The sequence below is a fragment of the Tursiops truncatus genome, chromosome 17 (genome assembly GCF_011762595.2).
Source record: "Tursiops truncatus isolate mTurTru1 chromosome 17, mTurTru1.mat.Y, whole genome shotgun sequence".
Taxonomy (NCBI): Eukaryota; Metazoa; Chordata; class Mammalia; order Artiodactyla; family Delphinidae; genus Tursiops; species Tursiops truncatus.
The window spans coordinates 51,450,964-51,477,674 of record NC_047050.1 but is presented as its reverse complement, the minus strand read 5'-3'; the positions used below and the strand labels follow the sequence as shown (position 1 = coordinate 51,477,674).

The following is a 26,711-nucleotide window of genomic DNA, read 5'->3' as shown; positions in this document are numbered from 1 at the left end:
AATTCGTGCTCTCTGGACATGAAAGCTGTTCCCACTGAAGGGAGCGTACTGGTGCTCCAGTAACGAGACGGCTTCTTGATTCCCCCGTGCTCCATGCTTCATTCATCCACTCAACAGTGAGTCTGCATCTACTAGTGCCAGACATTTCGTAAGAGGGCAAGAGAAATGCTTACTAAGGAAGAGCCTTACTGCCTTCAAGGAACTCACTATCTAATGGTATTTCAGCCTTTGTTCTCACCCCCACACCTTCTGTCAGGACACTCTTCCTTGGCTAATCTCATGCTTTATTCCTTACCACTCATCTCAGGCATCATATTCTTCTGCAATCTGTCCCTCGTCCATCTCCATCCTCACACTCACAGGATGCTCCTACCCCCAGCCAAGTGCCCCTCCTCTGTGCCCCTACAGCACCCTATGTCTCTTTCTCTCACATACGATACTGTATCTCTGTGTTTTGTGTATCACCTTTTCCACCACTATTTCCTCAACTACCTTGTAGATCCTTGGAAGGTGAAGACAGCATCTTATTCCTTGCAGTCTCACTAGAATGCCTGGTATCTAGCAAATGTTAAATAGATGTTTGTTTGACTGAACAAAATGCCAAATATCTACAAAGATATTTGGATTTACTACATGGTAAATGTTAATAGTTTTTTGTTAAGCAAGGTTAACAATGACCTGGGGCGAGCATTCTAGGAAACGGTACACAGTAGAAAAAGCTCTGGGTTTCGTTGAATTCTCTCAGCTGTTCCAAATGCTTCCTGAGTGTCACTTGCTGGAAGGTAACTTTTGTGAATACCAACTCTACTTGCTCAGGACATGGCCACAAAGCTTTGATTGGGGTTATTCCTCTAAATATAGCATTTCCTTTAGACTTTTCTATTTCAATTTTTCTTTTTCAACTTTTCTTTCCAATTTTTATAGTATGAGAGCTTTTGGTTAGTTTAGCTACATTAATTTGTGGCTTTTTTTTTGCATTCCCTAATTTTATCCTCTTGAAAATAAGTATCTCTTCTGGTGTAGCCTTGGGTTGCAGGAGGTCACACTCTTAGTAGTGACAGTTTTGAGTGGGAAGGAGGGGTAAGCAGAGGAGTCTGGACTTGTTCAAACAAGGGACACCAATGAAACTCTTCTTAGACGACTGGCCAGTGTTGGCAGGCCCAGAAATCTAGGATAATCTAGAATTCCTGTGGATCTGAAAAACAGCAACTTAGACAATCTGAAATGAGATCGTCTAAAACAATCTCATTTCTCCAAAATCCTTAGAAATGAAAATGGCTTAGATCTATGAAAATTAGAGTCTTATGAATGGATAGAGAAAAGCAGATTCCCCGGTACATACAAAAATTCAGAATGCTTCCAATCTGATCTAAAGAAGTTAAGTCAAAACTAGAAAGCTCTTTCAACTATTTAAAGTATTTCATGATTTGTTGGTACAGCAACTTGGAGGTGGTATATCTGCTTACAAATCAAAAATTTCTAAAAGTCTTTTTTTTTGGATGAAATAAGTACATACAATCATAAGGAATCAAAAGAAATTTGTATTTTGAAGAAATTTGATTTTTGTGATTAAAACTAAGTAATACATTTTATATATTACAAAAATATTTTTAGTATATTTTCTTGAAAATGCTACAGACTTTTTATTGTGCAACAAAGTACCTCTTAAATAAGCAGTTCTTGTATTTGGTTTTCAACCTGTTCTTCAGAATAGCACTTCAGTTGCTTCCTGAAAAGCGAAAACAATACAAATATTTTTAAGAAAATATAGTGTGATTTTAAAGTATGTTTTATTAATTTTAACTTTTTCTAATATTTCATGGTATGGTTAATAAGGCAAAACTTAGTATTTCAGAGTTTACCAATTTAATGTGCTTTTGTGTGGAACCATGGAGAGAGAATAGTGGTGCTTATATATTGTATTTTTCACATTCAAGTTTTGTCATTTTATTTAGTGTAATTTCATAACTCTCTTAAAAGTAAAATACTGTTAACTCAGAATGCAAAGTTATAAAAAACCCATAATTTCATTTCATCAATGGGCTATGATTTGAACATGCCCCACCCCCAAATTCATACGTTTTAAAGCCTAATGTCCAATGTGATGGTATTAGGAGGTAGAGCCTTTGACAGGTGCTTAGGTCTTGAGGGTGGAGCCCTCATGAGTGGGATTAGTATTTTTATAAGCAACCCCACAGAACCCCCGCCTTACACCATGTAAAGATACAGTGACAAGTCTGCAACCCAGAAGAGGGGCCTCATTTGACCATGCTGGCACCCTGACCTCAGACTTCAGCCTCCAGAACTGTGAGAAATAAATTTCTGTTGTTTTTAAGCCACTCAGTCTTTGGTATTTTGTTATAGCAACCTGAAAGGACTAAGACAATAGTGTTTAAGTCTTCTTATGTCTTAACTGAAGAATGATAGATTATTTAGTAGCAAAGGGGAAGCTGTTGATTAACTTTTTACCTGGAAAAAATGTCCTAAAAAACACCAAGAAGAATATCATTTACTAATGACTTGAAAATAGAATTTTCTGAATTTTGTAAAATCCCAAAGTTGTCAAGTACGAGTAGGAAGAAAGTCAGTGAAGATAATTAGGAAAAAAATGCATTTAATGAGGAAACACAAAATGAACAAATATATAATAAGGAGTACTTATACCTTATATTTTAATGTTTCTGGGAAGAAACAACTGAACTTAAGCAATACCTATCACGCTATTATAAAATAGACAACAAGTTTTACTTTTATTGGAATTCTGGAGACAGGAAAACAGGTATTAAAATACAATAACTGTGTGTTGGTCTTTACCTTTTGTCCCTCAGCTCCAAACCCACCCTGCTATATTAGCTTTAAGAGGCCAGGGCTGGGTCTCTTCAAACCGTCCTTTTCCCTTGACAGCTGGTTTCTAATTAGTTTCTACCATGAGGAGGGAAGAACGGATTATTTCTTCCTGAAGCCCCAGCCTCCAGTTGTTCTGCTACTCCTAGAACCAGCCTTATTGTTTCCTTTCATCTTCACCTTCTTTATTTTTAAATTTAAAATCTAGTCTTGGCTTCTACTACTGAAATACTTCAGTATTCTTCTAAATTATTACCCCATCTCAAATTCACGGCAACTCGTGGCCACAGCGAATGGTTCAGGAATGGGTATGTGGCCCAAGCCAGGTCAATGACATAGCTTTGGGACTTTTGCTGGAAGTGCTGGGAAAGAGGTTTGCTCTTTCTGGATTAGCTGTTGGGCCAGTAGACTGTAAACATGAAGATGCTGGTGGTACCTGTACCATGAGGGTTGGGGCGCCTGATGAAGAGTCTGCCTGGGAGTGAATCTGCCACCAAGAAGAATGGAGCTGAGAGACGGAGAGACACAGGTTCTAGATGATGTCATTTGAGCCCTTGGTTCTCACTGTGGCAGAAATCAGACTACTTCTGGACTTCTCAATTAAGTGAGTTCACTTTATTGCTGAGCTTGGAGCTACCAATTGGAGCTGAGCTTCTGCCCTTTGCAACTGAAAGAGTCCGATGTAACCTGCATTTCTCATTCCCCGCACTCTTATACGCCATCCTACAGTGTGAATAACATTTCCATAGGGTGGTCTTGTCTCTACCATTGAAGCTCTAACCTTCTCAATGGCTGAGATCGTGTCTTTCTGTCTGTGGTGCTATGCTGGCTCAGTCTTTATTTAGTAAACATTTTCTGGTACCTCAGTATGTGGAGACAAACATAGAAAAAGTGAACTGTGCTTACCGAGAATTCAGTTCAAAATCAAAACTGCAGTCGTAAATATTTCCAAGAGTAACACTCTTCCCACCAGACAGCTAACTACTGTAGTCACTATCTGGGCAGCTGTGCCCACGGTAGACACTTTGCTGTTGCTGCTGCTACTGCCGCTACTGCCACTGCCGCTGCCGCTACTGCCACCGCCGCTGCCGCTGCTGCCACTGCCGCTGCCGCTACTGCCGCTGCTAGAGACAGACTGCGCGGCTAGGCTGAAAGTCCTGGACTCCACCTGAACGACATCATCCAGGATAAATTCAATCTTAAAATTTTTTCCTAGGGCAAAAAAAAAATCATCACAGTGTCTGACTTCCTTTTATTATTTGTTTGTTTTTGTACAATTCCAGTTGGGTTTTCATTGACTTACAAATACTGTGTAACCCTTAACGAAGTATTTTTGGAAATTGAGTCAAATAAATTAAAGTATAAACAAGTGTAGAGAGGGTCTCAGAGTCAGAAGAGTTCTATCTGCCCAACAACTATGGGCATGAGGACTCTGGGTAGATTTTCTTTCTGCAGCATCAGTACCTACTTCTTAGGGGATCTTTCCTAGTGCCCAGAGGCTGTTTGAAATGAAGGACAGCAGGGAAGGGAGGTGAGGGTGCTGAACCTCTGTCTGATCCCCATACACTTGATTGAGGAGTGAAGAAGCTGCAGCCTCAGTTGGGGTAGGTGGGGATGGATACTGAACTTTTTATTTTGAAAAACTTCAAACGTAAGAGTTGAAAGCATGGTACCACAAACACCCATAGGCCCTCGACTTAGACTCAACAATTTTTAACTGTTTTCCACATTTGCTTTAAGTCAGATGCTATTTTCGTGTTGCAAGATAGTGATCCCTTTCCTTTTACCCAAGGTAGACAAGCTTGAGGAAACACATGTTAGATATATTTAGAGTGTGAAACACTCATCTAAATATTTCTTAATCCATATGTTAAATCTTCCCATAGTTTTGAATATCAGTTAACCAGTATATTTTTCCATGATGTAATTTCTTCTTGGACTACTGCTATCATTAATAGTGGTTACTGTAAAATAGATAGCTAGTGGGAAGCAGCCGCAGAGCACAGGGAGATCAGCTCTGTGCTTTGTGACCACCTAGAGGGGTGGGATAGGGAGGGAGGGAATATATATATACATGTAGCTGATTCAGTTTGTTATACAGCAGGAACTAACACAACATTGTAAAGCAATTATACTCCAATAAAGATGTAAAAAAAATAAAATAAAAATAAAGTGAACTGCCAAACTAAAAAAAAAAAAAAAAAATAGTTACCATACAGAGCAGAAGGTGCCATACTTGGCATAATTCCAAAGTTTTCATTCTTCTGTTTTTTTTCTATTATCTTAAAAAAATAATTTCTGTTTTCATTTGTCTTTTCTTTTTCAGGAGAGAATGTATTGACCACATTGTGCTTTCTATAGGAATGCGTTCTATAACTTTCAAGGTGGATAGACCTTGTCCCATAGAATATTCTGCCACTGTTACAATTCATGACAATGGTGTTTTTAAGTCTATCCTTTTTTTCAGTTTGAAAAAACTGAATTTTTGTGGCAGGTATATATTTTCTTAAAGATTTTGATGTGTGAAGAATTTAGATATTTTTGCTTTGTTTTTATGTTTTTTTCTCCTGCAGTATTGTGAGGAATGCCAAGGTAGGCTAGTGGAGAGCCCATTCCATGGAGGAGAAGTGAAGAACTCAGCCAAAATCCAAGATCAAAACCTCAGTGACACGACTCCAAGCAAGCCATCCCAGCTGAAGGCCCAGACATCATCCAACAGAGGTGAACCATCCCAAATTCCTGACCCTCGTTATTGTGAGCAAATGAAATCGTTGTTGTTTTGAGCCATCAGATTTAGGGCTGGTTTGTTAAGCAGCATTAGAAACTGAAACAAGCGCTGTGTATCACATAGGTCGCTAAATAAACGGGTCCCCAGTGTTATTATCTTTTAGTAATATTATTTGAATCCAGATTGCTCAAAAGATGCAGTCTCAGCTGTTTATTTTCTTCTTGCACTTTTTTCTTACCTAATTCTCACATTTTTATTTTCTGTGTGAGACCCATGCCTTCTCTACCCAGTGGCCCCTGCCTTGCTCTGTATGGAGCTATAAGTAGAACAGGGTGTGGTACCACACGGTCAGGCTCACCTAATCTGCAAGGGGATTTCCCACAGTGCAGTAATTAAGTGGGATACCTACTAGAAAGTGTTACAAGACGCTTTATTCATTTGCTTTGTTGTTACTGCAGTTTTACAGTTAATCTAAAAACCGGCTAATTGATTTAAAAATAATAAAGAGATGACTATATTTGACCTTCCTTACTATACACAACCAGAGAACTGAAACCCTACACTTGATGGAAAAAAAGCAAGACAGAAAGCAAGAAATAAGGAAGGAAGGAAGGAAGGAAGGCAGGAAGGAAGGAAGGGAATTAGAAACAATGACTGTTCTCCATAGCAAATAAGATAGACATTCCAAGGGAAGCTTTGAACTCTTAAAGAAAATATACTGGATAAAAGGAGAGCACTATTTTGTTATCATAAAAATGTCAAAACCTACATTACTGCTTCAGCACTCCAGTGACCCTCGTTACTGTGGAACATTGCCTTTGGAAGTGGTAGTTTGGAGACCTTGATCCTCAGGTTGGGTCTTTGTCACTGCGCACCTCTTGAGTCCACCTTCCTGGGGAGGTGGGTAACCTTCTCTCAGGCAGGGTTCTTGTCAAGTTCCTCATTTCCCATAAAAGGCTCCCAGTCCTACCGCCATTTAGGCTGACTGTTAACGAATTAGGCTCTGTCCTTAGTCACCAGGCTTACTGGACACTTCAGGTACTTGTCCCAGAGCACAATGTTGAACTCATTGCCACTGGATTCCCATCAGACTCTAGGTTGAGATATTGTTGCCCAGTAGGCAGATCAAACTTTTCTGGTGTAGGGCATCATCAAAGCACGAGGAAACAACAAATAAGAAAAAAATTCTTTTGGAATGATTTTGGCTTTTGATATTTAGTTCTTATGGAAAAAAAAACCCCAGATTATTGTTAGATATTCTTTAACTTCTCTTACTCTTTACTTTGGCTTTTATTCTGACCTGTAGTGTGTGTGTGTTTGAAATAACAGTGGTTAGAAGAGTGAGGACCACCATAAAACTTTTGCAGGAGTTAGGGCCTATAAAGGTTGAGGTAAACAGATTAATGGAGGCCTGTCTCCAGTACAAGGAGTCTATTTCATTCTTCTCTTTTTTTTTCAGTTTGTAGCTATTTAATGATGAGGTCAAATTTGTTAAATCTGGGGACTGTTTGAACTTCAGAGGAGGTTGATCCAGTGGCTCTGTGTTGTCCTTGATGACCTGCTTTTTCTGCCTTCCATGGGTAAGCATCATCATAAGGCTGTTTTCTCTCACGGTGTATTTCATTCTTTTCGATACTGAATAATCTATCATCAGTAGAGACCTGTTTTGTGGACATATTTTTGCCTTGGTAGAAAGGCTTTTACCAGTTGGAGTTATGCCATCAATCCACATGAAGATAATATAAGAAACCTCACTGTGGAAGTTATGACTGAATTTACTGTTAAAGATATCACGTATTTACGTGTTGGCGATATCACGAGTATACTTCATGAGAACTCATAGGAGACATCTGCTCTGACCTCAGAGCAAGTTGTGATTCTCCACAGCAACTGGTCTATCTGCAGAGGACTGTGAATCATGGTAATGCTCATGTTTTCTCCTTTGCATTGGCTTTCAGAAAGACTAGAACCCACCTTCCAGCCCAACTCTGAACTCCTGCATGGGCCATTAAAATTATATGACACTATATTATCCTTTCTTTTCTTGAATTTGAAAAATCTATATAAGTTTTCTTATTATAAATGTAATACACACATAGTGAGAAAATTTAGAAAAGTACACACGTGGATAAAGAAGAAAATACGAATCATGATATAATTTTGATGTACATCCTCAAGTTAACCTGTTTATTTTATTTTATTTATTTATCTTTGGCCGTGGTGGGTCTTTGTTGCTGCGCACGGGCTTTCTCTAGTTGCAGCGAGCAGGGGCTACTCTTCGTTGTGGTGTGTGGGCTTCTCATTATGGTGGCTTCTCTTGTTGCAGAGCACGGGCTCTAGGCACGCGGGCTTCAGTAGTTGTGGCACACAGGCTCAGTAGTTGTGGCTTGCGGGCTCTAGAGCACAGGCTCAGTAGCTGTGGCACACGGGCTTAGCTGCTCCGCGGCATGTGGGATCTTCCCAGACCAGGGCTCGAACCCGTGTCCCCTGTATTGGCAGGCGGATTCTTAACCATTGCACCACCAGGGAAGCCCAAGTTACCTGTTTTAATTCCCTTAATTGCTTATTTTATTTTTCACTTTGTTTTGCATATTAAATGTATTTTTGTAAGCCAGACATTTTGATTTCTATAATTTATTGACCAGTGTAGTATAGACTGCTTTGCTCATTAAAAGCAAATTATAATTGTCCCAAAGTTGGGTATATATGTGAGGAACCAAAATAGTATACTCACCTGTTCTAAGAAGAGTAAGATCTGTGTAGTTGGCCCAACAGCTGCTAAATGGAATTGTTGTGTTTCCACTAAGACCACTAATTTGGTTATTACTGGAGTCCTTTAGTACGGCCTTCAAAGTCAGTGAAGTAATCCCAACTGATACACAATTACCCTAAAGAAAAAAATAGTAGAGAATTATAACAATTGTCCTGTTCCCATGCTTTTTTTAAGAAAGATATTTGGAACTTTATTTTTTTTAATGCCTCATTTCAAATTTTAAATCTATAGAAGCTCCTTTTCCTGCACAAAGAGTTTGGGCAGTGGAGCAAGTTCACTGAAAAGAAACATTTTTAAAACAGTAAAAGGTGGGCTTCCCTGGTGGTGCAGTGGTTGAGAGTCCGCCTGCCGATGCAGGGGACGCGGGTTCGTGCCCCGGTCCGGGAAGATCCCACATGCCACGGAGCGGCTGGGCCCGTGATCCATGGCCGCTGAGCCTGCGTGCCCGGAGCCTGTGCTCCGCAACGGGAGAGGCCACAACAGTGAGAGGCCCGTGTACCGCAAAATAAATAAAAATTAAAAAAAAAAAAAAAAAAAAAACAGTAAAAGGTGATAGTCATAGATATTAGTCCAAGTTTGAAAACGCAGTGCAATCCTTGGGTTGCCAGTCTACCAGGATTAGTGAAGTCGGTTCACCCTCCAGAATTTATAGCTTAATTCTTCCACTTAAATAAATCTTTGAGTTGTAACTTACATCAGAATCTACTGCCTTTACGGAAGGTTGCTGAGAAAATGGCTGTCCCAGCTGTGTTGCCACCGGCTGAGTGATCACTGACAGCGAGGACAAAAAGGCCACATGATGAACAGGAAATGCAAACCTTTCAACCGGTTGGGCAGTCACCTGTAAATGGTCATGAGTGATGAAGTGGTTTTCACATGATAAACTACATTCAGTAGCAAACTCATCTTAGCCAGGCTAAATGTTATATCATTGTTTATTTAAAAGTATGTTTAATACATTAAGTCAATATTATTATAATATTTCCTCTAGAGCAAATTTATGAAGCATTGTTGTAAATAGTCAAAGCAAAGCACATTTTATACCAATACATAATTTTTAGAAGATATGCTCCTTTTTCAACTACTTTATCATTTTAGTAATACTGTAAAAAACAATCAACAATAAATTAGAAAGACATGCCCTCTAAATTATTGTATTGAAATAGGAAAAAAAGTTAAAATAAGAAATAAGCAACGTTTTAAATAGCTAAAATGCATTTTTCTAGTCACATTTTCTTACCTTAATCCAGCCAGAATCACTTGGGCTGGGGATAGGACTGGTAATAGACATGGAAGAGATATTAAATCCAAGGATACTACTGGTTTTTCCTAAAATTACAGCTTGTCCAAGAGAAGCAGCAGTTTCTTGGAGTTCAGATAACAGCATCTGACCTATGAGGAAACGGTGTTATGACATGAGGATTATAAGAATATGGAATAGTGGGAACATGTGAGAATATCTCACTTTCGTTTTTGTTTGTGCTGCTTGCTCCATCCAAATTACAGAATTTTACAGCTCTCTAACTGTACATGAGCTAAACATGCCTAAGTCATACTAAGGAGGTCAGGAAAATAAAAAACTCAGTAGAATATGTTTCTTAAGCTGGAATTAAAGAAAAAACAAAGGTAGATAAAATAAATTCAAGAAAAATGAGTGAGAGCATGCTGAGAAAACTACTTTCCTATGTCATCTTTTGTTTAGAAGTGAAGTACTACCATGTATGTCTATCATCGCATATCAGTTTTTAAAAATAGAATGTTAATTGTGGAATGGAAGGATAATTAACATCATCGAATTTATAGTATGAATTAATCAGTTGCTAACGTTAGCATTAAATTACTAACAAAAAATGGTTATTTGCTCTGGACATTGACAATTTTCAAGGTTAATTCTAACATGGTAGGTAGTTTCTGTTCCCTTTTTCTAGCTTGGCAGTTCCTCTTAAACCTACTGCCCCCCTAACACTCCTTATGTTATGAAGGGACACCTCTACACGCTGTACTCCTTTTGTCAGAAGCCTGGAACTCTTGCTTGAACCCTTCTTCTACTTCACCTCTCTTGCACACCATTTAATCAGTTCTCAATTTCTAAATCTGCCTCCACTGCGCAAATCCTAGTTAACCCATCAGCAGCAGAGATACTAAAACAGCTTTTAAACTGGCTTTCTTGTATCCATTCTCTCCCTCTTGCACTCCGTTCCATACACTGTAGTCAGAGTGATCGTTTAAGAAACCGCAGCCAGGATGTTTTGGTGTACTGTTGCTACGATTCTAGCACCTTCTACATCCAGAGTCATGCCTTACGGACTTCAATCATTGAGTTTCTTCCATGAAGGCTAAGCCCTGAAGCTTAGTGTGCTCGGGAAGAAGGAGGCAACGCTCTTGGGCAGCAGGTTTCACGCGACACTTTGAAAATCACACCCTTGGGGAATTTCAGTCCCTGTCCCTTGGAAACGTCTCTTTGGTTGATTCAGACTCTTTGGGGTAAATGGCAGTCTAGCGGGCTCCCCCCGCCACTCCCTCCACACACTCTCCTTCAAGATGGCTTCCCAGGTAGGAGGGCTCACGTAGCAGCAGTACAAAGGAGCTTCACATCCATACACTACTACTACCACCTCTCCTCACTGGTTTTCGGTGCAGAGTGGCCAGTCTGACCAGGCTGCACTAACAGGTTCTCTCTGACCATTTGATGTGTGAAGGCATCCATTTCTGCCGACTGCCTTCTAGAAACCAAAGACCTTAACTTGAAGAGCTCTTATTCCTGACATGACTCTTTAACCAGAGGTCCCCTCAGTACTTAAGTAACTGCTTTCTAGGACATCTGGGAACTTCTGGATCTCCTGACACTATGTGAAGGCTATGGGGAGTTAGGAGTATTACTATGAATACATGCACACCTTTCTTGCCACTTCCCAATACTTTGCTGTGATGTCACCCCTTGCCAGGTTGTAGGGCTTTCCTCAAGACCTCAAACCCTACCTCAATCTAAGTCTGGGAAACAGGCCATTGATCTGTCCTTCCTCCTGCCCCTATTTCCATGTTCTTAGACTGTATTATGCCTATATCTGGACAAATCTAACAAGAAAAAACTGCTTTAAGGGAGTAGAGAGTGGGAGAAGTTGTGTGTGAAGCAGTTTAGATCACATATAGGAAATAAATCACAGTTTCTTTGGACATCTGAGTGGCTAGAGTGGTAAATACTGGACTCCAATACATGTAAGGGCTTACCAGGGATTTCTTTTTTTTTTAACATCTTTATTGGGGTATAATTGCTTTACAATGGTGTGTTAGTTTCTGCTTTATAAAAGAGTGAATCAGTGATACATATACTTATGTTCCCATATCTCTTCCCTCTTGCATCTCCCTCCCTCCCACCCTCCCTATCCCACCCCTCCAGAGGGTCACAAAGCACAGAGCTGATCTCCCTGTGCTATGCGGCTACTTCCCACTAGCTATCTACCTTACGTTTGGTAGTGTATATATGTCCATGCCACTCTCTCACTTTGTCACAGCTTACCCTTCCCCCTCCCCATATCCTCAAGTCCGTGCTCTAGTAGGTCTGTGTCTTTATTCCCGTCTTACCCCTAGGTTCTTCATGACCTTTTTTTTTTTCTTAGATTCCATATATATGTGTTAGCATACGGTATTTGTTTTTCTCTTTCTGACTTAACTTCACTCTGTATGACAGATTCTAGGTCCATCCACCTCACTACAAATAACTCACTTTCGCTTCTTTTTATGGCTGAGTAATATTCCATTGTATATATGTGCCACAACTTCTTTATCCATTCATCTGTTGATGGACACTTAGGTTGCTTCCATGTCCTGGCTATTGTAAATAGAGCTGCAATGAACATTTTGGTACATGACTCTTTGAATTATGGTTTTCTCAGGGTATATGCCCAGTAGTGGGATTGCTGGGTCATATGGTAGTTCTATTTGTAGGTTTTTAAGGAACCTCCATACTGTTCTCCATAGTGGCTGTATCAATTTACATTCCCACCAACAGTGCAAGAGTGTTCCCTTTTCTCCACACCCTCTCCAGCATTTATTGTTTCTAGATTTTTGATGATGTCCATTCTGACTGGTGTGAGATGATATCTCATTGTAGTTTTGATTTGCATTTCTCTCATGATCAATGATGTTGAGCATTCTTTCATGTGTTTGTTGGCAATCTGTATATCTTCTTTGGAGAAATGTCTATTTAGGTCTTCTGCCCATTTTTGGATTGGGTTGTTTGTTTTTTTGTTATTAAGCTGCATGAGCTGCTTGTAAATTTTGGAGATTAATCTTTTGTCAGTTCCTTCATTTGCAAATATTTTCTCTCATTCTGAGGGTTGTCTTTTGGTCTTGTTTATGGTTTCCTTTGCTGTGCAAAAGCTTTGAAGTTTCATTAGGTCCCATTTGTTTACTTTTGTTTTTATTTCCATTTCTCTAGGAGGTGGGTCGAAAAGGATCTTGCTGTGATTTATGTCATAGAGTGTTCTGCCTACGTTTTCCTCTAAGAGTTTGATAGTGTCTGGCCTTACATTCAGGTCTTTAATCCATTTTCAGTTTATTTTTGTGTATGGTGTTAGGGAGTGTTCTAATTTCATACTTTTACATGTACCTGTCCAGTTTTCCCAGCACCACTTATTGAAAAGGCTGTCCTTTCTCCACTGTACATTCCTGCCTCCTTTATCAAAGATAAGGTGACCATATGTGCGTGGGTTTATCTCTGGGCTTTCTATCTTGTTCCATTGATCTATATTTCTGTTTTTGTGCCAGTACCATACTGTCTTGATTACTGTAGCTTTGTAGTATAGTCTGAAGTCAGGGAGCCTGACTCCTCCAGCTCCATTTTTTGTTCTCAAGATTGCTTTGGGGGCTTCCCTGGTGGCGCCGTGGTTAAGAGTCCACCTGCCGATGCAGGGGACACGGGTTCGTGGCCCGGTCCAGGAAGATCCCACATGCCGCGGAGCGGCTGGGCCCGTGAGCTATGGCCACTGAGCCTGCGCGTCCGGAGCCTGTGCTCCGCAATGGGAGAGGCCACAACAGTGAGAGGCCCGTGTACCGCAAAAAAAAAAAGATTGCTTTGGCTATTTAGGGTCTTTTGTGTTTCCATACAAATTGTGAAATTTTTTGTTCTAGTTCTGTGAAAAATGTCAGTGGTAGTTTGATAGGGATTGCATTGAATCTGTAGATTGCTTTGGGTAGTAGAGTCATTTTCACAATGTTGATTCTTCCAATCCAGGAACATGGTATATCTCTCCATCTATTTATATCATCTTTAATTTCTTTCATCAGAGTCTTATAATTTTCTGCATACAGTTCTTTTGTCTCCTTAGGTAGGTTTATTCCTAGATATTTTATTCTTTTTGTTGCAACTGTAAATGGGAGTGTTTTCTTAATTTCACTTTCAGATTTTTCATCACTAGTGTATAAGAATGCCAGAGATTTCTGTGCATTAATTTTTATCCTTCTACTTTACCAAATTCATTGATTAGCTCTAGTATTTTTCTGGTAGCATCTTTAGGATTCTCTATGTATAGTATCATGTCATCTGCAAACAGTGACAGCTTTACGTCTTCTTTTCCGATTTGTATTCTTTTTATTTCTTTTTCTTCTCTGAGTGCTGTGGCTAAAACTTCCAAAACTATGTTTGAATAAGAGTTTACCAGGGATTTCTAAGGGTCAGTGAGCAATCTATATATATGGCATGGACCTGCTACAACTCCTAGACTAAATTAACAGACTATGTTGAGCCCAAAGCCCTGATTCTGTAGCTACAAGGAAATACAAGTTTGATGAAGGAAAGTAACTATGACTGGGCAGAGAACATCACTGTAAGATCTGGTTGCAGCACAAGCCTATGCTTCCTGTTTCCTTCAACAAAGAGAGTTGATGAGCACCTCATTCCATTCACGCAAGACTTTTCACAGGCTTATCGCCACAAGGGAAGAACCTGCTGCCTACCTAACTGGTAGAATTCCAGAACAGCAATGTGGCAGATGCAGGGGGTTAAAGCTCAGAAACAAACCTCCTGGAGAAATGAGTGATGACCCCCAGTGGCAGAAGATGAGAACTTCACCCAGTACCTAAGTTTACATATAAGAGAGCCTGGGAGTTTAATGAAAAAGATGCTGGACAGAAATAGGGTAGATCAGGATTTTCTGAGTCTGAAATTTATACAGGGTGGAGGCTCTCTTTATGAACAAGTCTTATTTGTGCAACTTTTATAGTAATAGTCAATTATTTGACCACATTATTAAGTGGACCCTTCTCCCAGGGCCTTGAAAGTTAAAGCCCCTCCCAGGACTTGTACAAGTAAAGGGTCTTTTATCTTAAGCTTCATTAGCTGGATGGTAATATTCCTCTGACAGAGACCCAGATCTCGTCTTCTTGGAGAGGGGTATGCCTAGGTGAGAGTACTTGTGCTTGACCACTAGAGACAATGGTACAGTTGGGAATTAGCAGCTGGGGATGCGATTCCATGTCAAGAGGCCAGAAAAGTTCAGTTGCACCACAAGAGAGGCTGATACAGAGCAGAGAAGACCACCTATCTTGTCGCAAAGACTATGAAGACAAGAGGGCAACAAGAGGGCCTGAGGTCAGGAAAGCCCCTTGGTATTCAGATACCAACTTGAACAGATGGAGAGGAAGAAAATCTGAAGGGTTGAACATTTACCCAAATGCCCAACCAAACTGAGTCACCTTAAGGAAATCATAATTTAAGCCAACAAAATTTCCTCTGATGGGATAGCTGAGCTTATTTTTATCTCTGATACCTAGAAAATAGGGTATGAGGGACTTCCCAGGTGGCGCAGTGGCTAAGAATCCACCTGCCAATGCAGGGGACACAGGTTCGATTCCTGATCCGGGAAGATCCCACATGCCGTGGAGGAACTAAGCCTGTGCACCACAAATACTGAGCCTGTGCTCTAGAGCCTGTGAGCCACAACTACTGAGCCCACATGCCACAAATACTGAAGCCCATGCACCTAGAGCCTGTGCTCTGCAACAAGAAAAGCCACCTCAATGAGAAGCCCGCACACTGCAACGAAGAGTAGCCGCTGCTCGTCACAACTAGAGAAAGCCCGCGCGCAGCAACGAAGACCCAATGCAGCCAAAAATAAATAAATAAATAAATTTTTTAAACAAGGAAATAGGGGATGAGGAGTGAGGGACAGAGAAAGGGGTGATGGCTGGTAAGGCTGATTAAGTCAATCATAGAAATTAAAGACAACATATTCTGGTACATTTGCACTTGTTAGTATAAATATGTGACTTTACTCTGGAAATCTAACCCACCACTCGACCTCTCAGAATCGTCTATTATGTCCCTTAGGAAAACATCCACTGTCCTTCTCTTCGCTTACAAAGGGGAGAACTTCTTGTGGTTTCCCACAACCTAGCATCTGCCTCCTTCTCAGCCTTGTCTCTGGCAGCTTTGTCCTTCCTGATGCCTTTGCTGCAGACATACTGGGTCCATTCCAGTTCTTCAAATGTACCAAACTCACCAACTACTTCCTCAGCCTCCAGCCTCTTACCTCCCACTTTTCACTGACCAGCTCTTTTCACCCTTAATCTCTCAGCTATAAGGTCACTTCCTTAGGTCACCTCTAGGATCTTTTATGTTAGGTCAAATCCTTCTGTTGAAGTAATTAACTGCTACAATAACAAAACAGAGGTTGAAGTTCCTTCATAATTAAAAATAGTTTGGGAGTAGAGCAGGGAGAAGGGTCTCTAGGCCCTTATAGGGTTCAGGATGTGGGGTTGGTGGGATTTCCTGAGGCCCGGTTTACCAAGCCTTGATAGGGTTATTTATGGATGTGGTTTTGAATTACATTACTCTGTCTCAAATGTCTACTTTTCATACCTGTAGTGTCACTGGTTATGAACTGAGGGGGAGAATCTCCAATCTCCAGTTCAACTGTGAGTCCCGTGGATCTCTTCCTTCGCAGACTCTCCCCTCGTATTACTTTGCTGACACGGATTTTGTCACTTGATATCTTTAGGAACAAGGCAAGATTTCTAACCAGATTATGAGAACTGTAAAAGTCATCTTCTGTTACAGCAGGTAATTGGAAAGAGACATATATGACTGAGGTGGTGTGGATTTCAACAGGTATAGTTCCTTTAACCAAAAGGTAAAGCATCTGGTACATTCTGTCAAAGTAGTTTTCACCAAGGACAGTGGAATTCAGGTTAGGAAGGAATTGCTCTATGAACGAAAAAAGCCAAAATAGCACAGTTAAATTTATTTACATTATCATAATTACCATGCAGTATTTAATATTTGTTTAAATCTAGGAAATTTCAAAAAAGTTCAACATTATCATTCTTTCATAGGAAAATGTGCATATTAAAAACAAAAACACTTATAGAACTGACATGCAAAATTAAAGTCAATTTTAAAAATAATACCATTAATAATTATACATGAAATTTATTTTAAAAAACAATTAGCTATAGACATGTACAAATGAGAAATAAAATCTAATTATGAACCAGGAGCCTATGTTGTAACACTATTTATATTTTCAGAATTTTAAAGCCTTGACCAAAGGCATTTGGTAATTTAAAAATGTAAGTTTAACAGCCATCTAGTTTATGCAGTGCTATCTCTTAAGGAAAAATGATTCAGTGCTTCTATTTTTACTAAGGACAAAAGTATGTAATACAAATGAAGTATATACTAAAACATCTCAGAAGGCTTTTACGTCAATAAAAGAAGTTTACATTTCAGCCTGAAAACGGTCAACACAAAACAAATTCTACTAGGGCACTGAATTTTGTAAAAGTGATTGAGATTATATATACATATATATGTATGTAATGAATAAATATTACTGATTTCAGGGCAGAGTATAAACAACATCCAAGAAATAATAAATCCACAAACACATATTGGGCCCAAAGTCTGACAGTATAGTAAGACTGGAATGTGACATGTAGCTTCTTACCACATTTCATGGTGAGGCTTACTAAGAAAAAGAAATTAGAATCTTAGAAAAAAGAGGTAATTTCTTATTAATGTAATAGATATTCATGGCAATGGCATTAAGAAGCCATTTCATTATTACTACATTTTAAAAAATATCTTCTAGTATAAGTTCTAGATGCAATTTGGCTTAAACATTCTGTGAATCTGAAAAATGTGTTTTTGTATTATAAATTGAAGCTGCTCTCAAGCTACTGTTACAGGTGCGTACACCACTTATCCAAGCTAACTTTCTCATGTCTTCACAGTAATGGAAGGAATCAGAGCTATAGATAATAATAAACATTTTGGGTAATCTAAAAAGATAGGTATAGATTCATAATACAGGGATATTATTTTCCATTCCAAGTATCAAAGAAAAATGTTTATCTAAAAGCAATGCTATTTCAGAAAAAAATAATTCTAAAAGGGCAGTGGTGGTGTTGTTTTGCAGACTTGTGTAACCAGTTCCTTGTATTAAATTCTGCCTGTTGAGATAATTTTTATTTTCTTGACTTGAACGATAGAGTACTTTGTACCAAAAGCACCGTTTTAAAAAAAAGAGTTAAAATTTATGAAAATTAAGCTGTAAATACGTGCAATCATTTGTACGTAAAAATAACACACTCTCTTAGCTTCTAAAGAGGCAATGTAGCATAATAGCTAAGTGCGTGGGTTCTAGAGCTAGACTCTCTGTGATCGGTACCTTGCTCTGCCCCTACCACCTTTGATAGTGCTCTGGACTGAACTGTGCCCCCCCAAAATTCATGTGCTATAGCCATAACCCCCAATGTCACAGTATTTGGAGATGGGGGCCTTGGCGAAATAATTAGGTTTAGATGAAGTCATGAGGGTGGGGAGGGGACTTCATGATGAATTAATGCCCTTATAAGAAGAGACACCAGAGCACTCTCTCTCTCTCTCTCCCTCACTTTCTATCTCTGCCACCTGAGAACACAGTGAGAAGGCAGCCACCTGCAAGTCAGGAGGGGTGCTCTCACTGGAACCAGACCATACTGGTACCCTGATCTCGTACTAGCAGCCTCCAGAACCATGAGAAAAGAAATTTGTTTTTAAGCCATCTAGTTTACGGCATTTTGTTATGGCAGCCCAAGCTAAGACAGAAAGCTTGGCAAACTACTTCACCCCTTTGTGTCTCAGTTTACTCATCTGCGCCTACATCAAAGTGTTATTAGGATATAGTAACCGTTAGTTATTATATACAAAGCACTTAGAACAGTGCCTGACACATAGTAATGTCTCTGGAAATATCAGATGTTCATATTAGTAGTAGAAGTAGGACTTGCTTCACAGATGGTAATGAATATGGGTATCCATTCACACTTTCCCGTCAAGCTTATATTATGATCTACAGCACACATTTATGTAATCGTTAGCCAGGATTATGGGGCACAGCTAAAAAATGATGATAAGTAGCACATGTGGAAAGGACTGGATTGGCCTTATTAGTACCTGTTTAATAAAAAAATTCAATGAATAGAGATAAATCCTGGTCTCGCAACACTGGTAAATGGGTAAGTTAGCTTCTTCCATATATTTCCTTTAAATCCAGAGTTTACGTCATAATATTTACCTCATGGGGCTCAACTAAGGTTATGCTAGCTTTCTTGGCAATACTTCTGGTGACTGCCAATGAACTTAGGTTCTGACCTCTATGAAACAGAAGTAAAGCAGAGATAGGGTGAAAATTTTAAGCAAAAAAATCTCTTCTGTACGCAGGAATAAGTGAACTAAATGTGCAGAATGTAAATGTTCTCAGGAGGCAAAGGAATATCCGTCACACGCACAAACTTCTATCTGCATGTGTGCAGATAGGTAAGAATTCCATCTGGAGTGATCTTTCAGGACACACATGTTACAAATGAACACATTTTAGTGTTTGGTGGACCACGGGTAAAAATTTATTTTCTCTTGTATCTGTCAAGGGCTAAGGAACTAAAAATATTATAATGAAACATTATAAAGAATGTTATGCATAATTAAGTATACATATACAATGTATGCTGTATTTTTCTGAGGAAATACCTGTATACACATGTCGATTAAGTTCACAGTGTTTCTTTTGGGAGTTCCACACTGTATTCTGGGGGCAGACCAATGAATTGTTCACATAGACATCCAAACGTTGACGTGTGGGGAAAAAAATTCCCACCAGAACAGCCTGTTAAAAATAAACAACATTTTTGCATCTTAAGAGAACAATGAAACAGAGTATTTAGAATTTAGCACTTAAAAAATATCCTTTATACATGCCTTCTGGAGAATATTAAAACTAACTTTTATGGATTCAGGATACATATTGAGTTAAAAATTTTAAACAGATTTACATTCAACCATCCATAGAAAAGAATGCAATGTAAGAAAAAAATATTAGAGGACAATCTCTAAATTAAAGAGAGGGTTCCTTTAAAAGATAATGTTCAATACAGGCTTTCAACTCTAGGGGCAGGGGAAACAGGAGAGTTAGCAGTGCTCTGTACAATGCAACCACACACAATTAGGCACTTAATGTTGAAAAAAATGCTTATCTCTGATTTTGGTAATAAGACTAAAAAAAAGTCAGTCAAAAAACTATCCTCATTAAATTTTGGTCATTTTTCATGTTCATTCCCCACATTTCATGCTATCAGGTATAATCATAAAGTGAGGAGACTTAGCTTTTGCAAAGGTGGGGAGGAATTTATAAGGAATCTAATAAGCTACAGGTAGTTTTGGAATCTTCTTTTGAGATTGTTTGCAGAGGCTCAGAATATTAACAGTCACGTTACTTCAGAGTTACCATTTTTATTTTTAAAATTAAAAATATTCTCTTTCATTCACTATTTTAGGAACTCTCAAAAGTCTCTGCCCTATTTGAGCTTACATTCTAGAATAAGGAGAGACAATAAATAAAAGAAAAAATAAAAATTAAAGTATGAAGCATGTTAGAAGGTGATAAGTGCTATGGAAAAAAAGAAAAGGTAGATCAGAGTCTGAGTAATTGGGTGAGCCAGGCAGGGAGGGGTGGTCAGGGTAGGCCTACGGAGGAGAATGGGAGTTGACGAGGTGGGGGAGTCAGCCACCCAGAGTAGAATATTCCAGGCAGACTACCATTGGAAGCGTAGGCCCCGGTGATAGCATGTCTGGTATATTGAGGAACAGCAAGGAGCCCAGTATGGCTGGAGGAGTAGAAGAAGTCAGAGAGCTAAGGGTTGGGGGAGAGTCTCAGGGTGCCTTGTAGGCCATTGTGAGGACTCTGGCTCTTGTGCAAAGGCCAACAGGGAAATTATTGCAGGGTTTGGGGCATAGGAATGGCGTGCTCTGACTTATGTCTTGAAGGTATCTCGGTGGCTAATGAGGTGAGAACAGACAGCAGAGGGAACAAAGGCAGAGCAGGAGGAGGAGTTGGGAAGCAACTGCCTTAATCCAGGGAAGAGATAATGTTGGCTCAAACCAGATGGTAGTGCTGGACATGATGGTGATTCTGGTTATTTTGAAGGAAGACTCAACAGTATTTGCAGATGGACTAGATGAGGAATGTGAGAGAAAGAGAGGAATCAAGAGTGATTCCAGGGCTTCCCTGGTGGCGCAGTGGTCGAGAGTCCGCCTGCTGATGCAGGGGACACGGGTTCGTGCCCCGGTCCGGGAAGATCCCACATGGCGCGGAGCAGCTGGGCCCGTGAGCCACGGCCGCTGAGCCTGCGTGTCCGGAGCCTATGCTCCGCAACGGGAGAGGCCACAGCAGTGGGAGGCCTGCGTACCACACACACACACAAAAAGACTGACTCCAAGGTTTTATCTTCAGCAGCTGAGACGATGGAACTGCTATCGCCGTTCTCAGGTGTCTCCTTTCCTTACTCCTCTCTCTGCTTCCTCTTATCAGTGTCCTTTCTTCACGTTCTACTCTGGGACTTTCAAATCTCATACTCTTAGAAAAGAAAATCTATATTATGAGACTTCTGCTTGACCTCATACTCTTTTTCCACTGACATAGCGTATATAAAGTTAATCATCCCGGCTGAATTCCGTTTATAGCAGAGTTGACATTATTGAAGATACTTCAGATAATGTGCTGTGATCTCTGAAGTAAATTCCAAAGGTGTATTTCTGACATATATAATAATAGCAGCATGGAAGAATGAAAATATAATCCCGAGTGACCAGTTTTAGATGCATGCTATTTTTATGTAAAGGTTCAGGTGTGCTTGCTAATCACACAAGTCAGAAATCACTGTTACCCCTCAAATGCAGAAGCACAAACAAGTGCATATGGGGAGCGGTGTTTGGAATTCATATGTGCTCTCAGGCTGATGAAAACTGTCTGGACTCACAGTATTTTTATGGTACCCTACTGGTCCTTGAAAATGAGCTGTAAGGCTGACGATGTTCCAGAGGACAGGGAAGGAGATGAAGTCCTTAGCAGATAGAAATATATGCACATAACACCAATAACTCTTTTTCTTTTTTAGATTTAAAAAAATTTATTACTTCAAATAATTGAACAGAAATAATCTTCATAGAATTACTGAATGACAAAGTGCATTTCTTGACAGTCAATAAATGAAACAGATAATTTTTATGTTTTATTTTTTCACATAGCTATCAATAATTTTTTTTATTTAAAAAAATTTTATTTTATATTGGAGTGTAGTTAACAATGTTGTGTTAGTTTCAGATAGATACATGTATTAGTATAACTGAATCAATCACTTGCCTGTGCACCTGAAACCAATTACTCTTAAGAAATAATTTCTTGCCTTACCTTGTCATGGTCAACATTAAGTAACATCAGTCGAAGATTCTGGGGACTAGTGCCAGTGAAGTAGACCTCATAAGATTTGCCCAGAGCCACGATGCTATGAAACAGGGACAGTCTTCTCTGGCATGTGTACCCGGCACACCAGCCATGATCCTGTGGGCCTACATCCAAACAAATGGAAGTTCATGTTCTGTGCTATGAATATTATTAGTGCAAAGCCCGAAGAGTAATTGTATTAAAAATAAATTGCAGTGGTCAAGTTCAGCATTTACAGCAATTATCCATCCACCCATCCATTCAGTGATCTAAGCTATTTCTCAAACCTTGCCTTAAAAAGGAAGGCAGGGAAGCAACTCCCTCTCTACTATCCTTACTTTTAGACTGCCCAGGGTCAGAAGGGTCTATGTTGAGGATTTGTGCTGGAAGGTCATTGAAGGAAATAGATTTACTTGTATCTCTACTTTAATAATCATTTAAGTCCAGGCCCCATGGAGAGGAAGAAAACGTTTGACGCTCTCTCCTATTTAAAAAATGTGACTTTGGGTGGGGAACCAACTTTCTCAGACTCTTTGCTGAGAACTATGCTATAACAGAGATAATTTGTTAAAAATAAAGCCTGGGGCTTCCCTGGTGGCGCAGTGGTTGAGAATCCGCCTGCCGATGCAGGGTACACGGGTTCGTACCCCGGTCTGGGAAGATCCCACATGCCGCGGAGCGGCTAGGCCCGTGAGCCATGGCCGCTGAGCCTGCGCGTCCAGAGCCTGTGCTCCGCAACGGGAGAGGCCACAACAGTGAGAGGCCCGCGTACAGCAAAAAAAAAAAAAAAAAAAAAAAATAAAGCCTGTACACAGAAAACAGGGACATTTGTATGTCTGAACCACTGATTTATTAATTATGTCTTTCACTCATTTGTTCATTAATTTGTAAATTCAACAAACTCTTTTGTGTTTTTTTATTGCCTTTAACCTTCCTCCACTGTTATATTAATAAATTTTTGTTAAAGACTGTGATTATAGGTACTATTGGAGGGTCAACGTCATTAAATAACTGAAGCAATCTGAGAAATAACACTCCATTAAACCTTCTAGAAAACCAAAAGAAAGTGGATGCTTTGCACCTGAATCCAGACATTTCCAGAACACATGTAACATGACTGCTATAGAAAACGTCTCTATTTCACTCAGTTTTAAAGTATAAAACAGTGAGTGAGACATGGAATGATGAATTTTCTTGATGTATTTATTCATAAGCTTTGCTTAATTTCCTAGCTTGCTTGGAATTATTATCAATATTTATAAATGAAGTTTGATTGAATTTTAAACCAATATAAACTTCTGAAGCTTAAGTAGAGCATAACCTATCCTTTATTATCCAAAATATAAATCCCACTTTTGAAGAAACCTTCATTGTGGGTTTTGAAAATAGAAATTTCTATGTATAAAATGAAAAATTTAGAGTGATAAAAGCCATATTTTAAAAATAAAATTGAGTACTAAAATTTAAAGGGAAACTCGAGTGGTATGTACAAATTTTATCTTGGGAATTTTTCTTTCCACCTAGTATAGTGCATCCCAAGCTTCAATAATCCTTCTAACACCTACATAATTTTTGCCATGCTTCTATCGTTTACATTATCATTAAATTACATTCTCATTAAATTGAGACATCTTAAAAATTTAAATTTATTTAAAAGAGAAATGTCATATCACTATTGTAAATGGAAAACTCATATGGCCTTTCAGAAAAGGAAAATGTAAAAGCAAACAGAATGAAACCTTTCTCCACCATATAAAACAGAGCAATTCGAAAACATCTTCATTATTCACCGACTGCTCTAAAATTCTTCCCACAGTCTCTGCTTTATAAGATCTGAAAGGCAGCATTTGAAATTGGGTTGATCATAGGTCATAGAAACCAGGCAGACTGCATGTTGGGGCAGAAGTGGGGAGTGACTTAAAATCATGTAACTTTGAGACACTTCTGATTTAGTTCCTTCTATTCTCTTCAACGAGTTAAAAAAAAATGAACTTGTAGGGTATTGACTATTTTGGGAATCTTAGAATATTTTAGTACATGTTGTGACATCGTCAGGACAGACCTTTCCGATCCAGGTTATGTGCCTCTTCAGCACTTCAAAGACTCTAAGCCTGATTAGGGACTAATCTTTGAGCCCCCAGTGGCACTTCAGGAATAGACAATGAGTCCCTGCCCTCTGTTTTCAGTAACTTTTAGAAGTTCACCTATTTATTCAAAAAGTCTTGGATGAGAAGACTCACGGAGACCATTGCCTCTCCTTGGGCTACAGCCACCAAGGACCAGAATGGAAGAGACCTAGACTGTGGAGCTTGACAAGATAGTCATGACAGTCAAAGGAATTAGGAATGAGAAAGACCAAAGCCAACCAAACAAAAAAACCCCACAACACACTGATTCAACATTAATTCTTCCAAGTATTCATGAGAATGAAAAACAAGCAGGCTGAGAATATTCATTCTCAAGTATTCCAAATATCATATTATCATTTTTTAAATTTATGTAAAGAAAATTGTTTTTTTTGCAGACTCTTGGATCAATTTTTTCTTAAATATATTTATGCCACCTTCATACCTATAAAGATTACTCACGGAATAACTTTCCTCCTCTTCTTATTCTTTTCTTTTTTTTGATATTAATGCATTTTATTTTATTTTTTTATTTTTTTAACATCTTTATTGGAGTATAATTGCTTTACAATGGTGTGTTAGTTTCTGCTTTATAACAAAGTGAATCAGTTATACATATACATATGTCCTCTTCTTTTTCTAATGGTCTATTTGGAGTAATTGTCCTGGCTTTCTAATGTGGGGGACTGCTGAAGAGTCAAGTCTCCCTCCTGCACATAGATCTTACAAACAGAAGGCAAGGAAATCCCTATGTTTACTAGTTTTACGTGACAGATAATTTATGAGACACGTCCATGAATGCAGTAAATAGTGAATGCCTTGAGTAACCCTAGTTTGCTTACATTGAATACCTACCGTTAATGAGATCAACATAACCATTGCTCACTACAGCTACTGGGGAGAGTCTGCGAGTTTCTGCGTCGGAATCCAGGCTTTCAATAACCATCATTGCATATTCCATCCCAAAGCACCGATAGCTCTGCCATTCTGGAATGTACTTACAGGTTGAATCTCTAATGATTCCTAGAAACATAGGAATACACATTTTGAAATGAAACAGAATCTCCTTACAAAAGCTTCCACATACTATCTTTTGCTTGTTACATAACACTAATAAGTAGAAAATATAAATTAGTTGAGTACATCAATCATTAAAAATAAAAGATATATTTTGTTTCATGAACCAGAAGACTAACAGAATAAGAGCCAACAAACCTTTATAAGGTGCTTTCTCAGTGACAGGAATTCTACTTCCATTTGGGAATGTGAGCATCACATTAGGAATTCTATAGTCTCCAATTCCAAATTGGCTATTTCCATTCCATTCATATTCTGCTTCAGGTATCACTGAACCAGATTTCCCCAGAAAGGAGCCATCCATATCTCTAAGAAAAGATTTCCTTTTGGCATCACAAACCATGTCTACACAATCAGATGGATTCACCTTACTGTGAAGAAAAGGTGAAATGCATGAATACTTAGATGTGGTATACCTCCCTGTCTCTAGAGAGCATTTGAATATACTTGCGCATTTGATAAGAGTATCAAAAAAATTAATTGATTGAATCTTATTTCAGAAAGGATTCAAAGTGGGACCAAGTAGCATATGTAATTAGCATTGTAATGAGGCCTGATTTTCCATTGTGTTGATTTGGTCTACTATTATGAATCCATTAACATTTCAAAAGGACAAATTGTACCTGTGGGAAATAAAATTAGAATTCCATTTTGCTATTCCATACTTTGTCGAATGATAGATTTCATATTTGTGCATTGCTCAAAATATACTAACGTTGCCCAAAGAGCAGGTAAATTACTCAGTTGTGCAGACATACAAAATCCTTGTGTTAGCAGGGAAGTCTTTATATTTTTCCCTTCTTTCTCTTTTTTTAATGGGTCTGTAAGATTTATAAATGTATCATATGCTTTTTATAAAATAATCTAAATACTTAATATAAGTTCAGTCCCCTTCGCCTTTCTATCCTAAGCTCTTAGGCTCATCACCAATTACAGATTAGTATATATTCTTGTAGACTTTTGCCTATATATATATATACAAACAGATACACTTAAATTATGATTTTTATGCTATATATTTTAATAACAATTCTGTAGACACCTGAACTGTAAGAGATGAAATACTATAAACTCATCATGCAGTTCAATCGTAGATGGTATTCTGCCTTCGTTCTGAACTACCTGGAGTGTTGACTGTTAACTGGTTATAATAATAAAATGGCTGCTTAATTTGCAATGTACTATACATTGTATATTATATATAGTATACAGCATACTTACACTATATGATATACACCATGGGGAAATAGAAATTCATTCTACAGTTATAGCAGCAAAATACTATCTAATAGATCTGAGATTTTTGCAAAGAAAGATGTGAAGCTATAACTTATCCCTTACTCTACTGTATTAGTTTTGGAGATGATTTGAGTAAATATTTCTGTGGGTCATGTGTTCTTTGTGTT

General features: G+C 38.8%; 1 protein-coding gene across 1 annotated transcript in view; it reads right to left on the bottom strand.

Annotated features, from left to right (window-relative positions):
- Positions 1-1,521: 1,521 nt before the first annotated feature.
- PKHD1L1 (PKHD1 like 1) overlaps positions 1,522-26,711 on the bottom strand; it is a 154,671-nt gene continuing 129,481 nt past the window's right edge. The window contains exons 69-78 of the mRNA XM_019942265.3: positions 25,444-25,676; positions 25,084-25,251; positions 22,070-22,227; positions 19,354-19,489; positions 16,204-16,548; positions 9,586-9,737; positions 9,040-9,186; positions 8,307-8,460; positions 3,751-4,056; positions 1,522-1,729 (exon numbers count right to left, since the gene is read on the bottom strand). Of these exons, the coding sequence (XP_019797824.2) occupies positions 3,758-4,056; positions 8,307-8,460; positions 9,040-9,186; positions 9,586-9,737; positions 16,204-16,548; positions 19,354-19,489; positions 22,070-22,227; positions 25,084-25,251; positions 25,444-25,676 (1,792 nt within the window). The 3' untranslated portion in view covers positions 1,522-1,729; positions 3,751-3,757. The remainder of the gene's footprint in view (positions 1,730-3,750; positions 4,057-8,306; positions 8,461-9,039; positions 9,187-9,585; positions 9,738-16,203; positions 16,549-19,353; positions 19,490-22,069; positions 22,228-25,083; positions 25,252-25,443; positions 25,677-26,711) is intronic.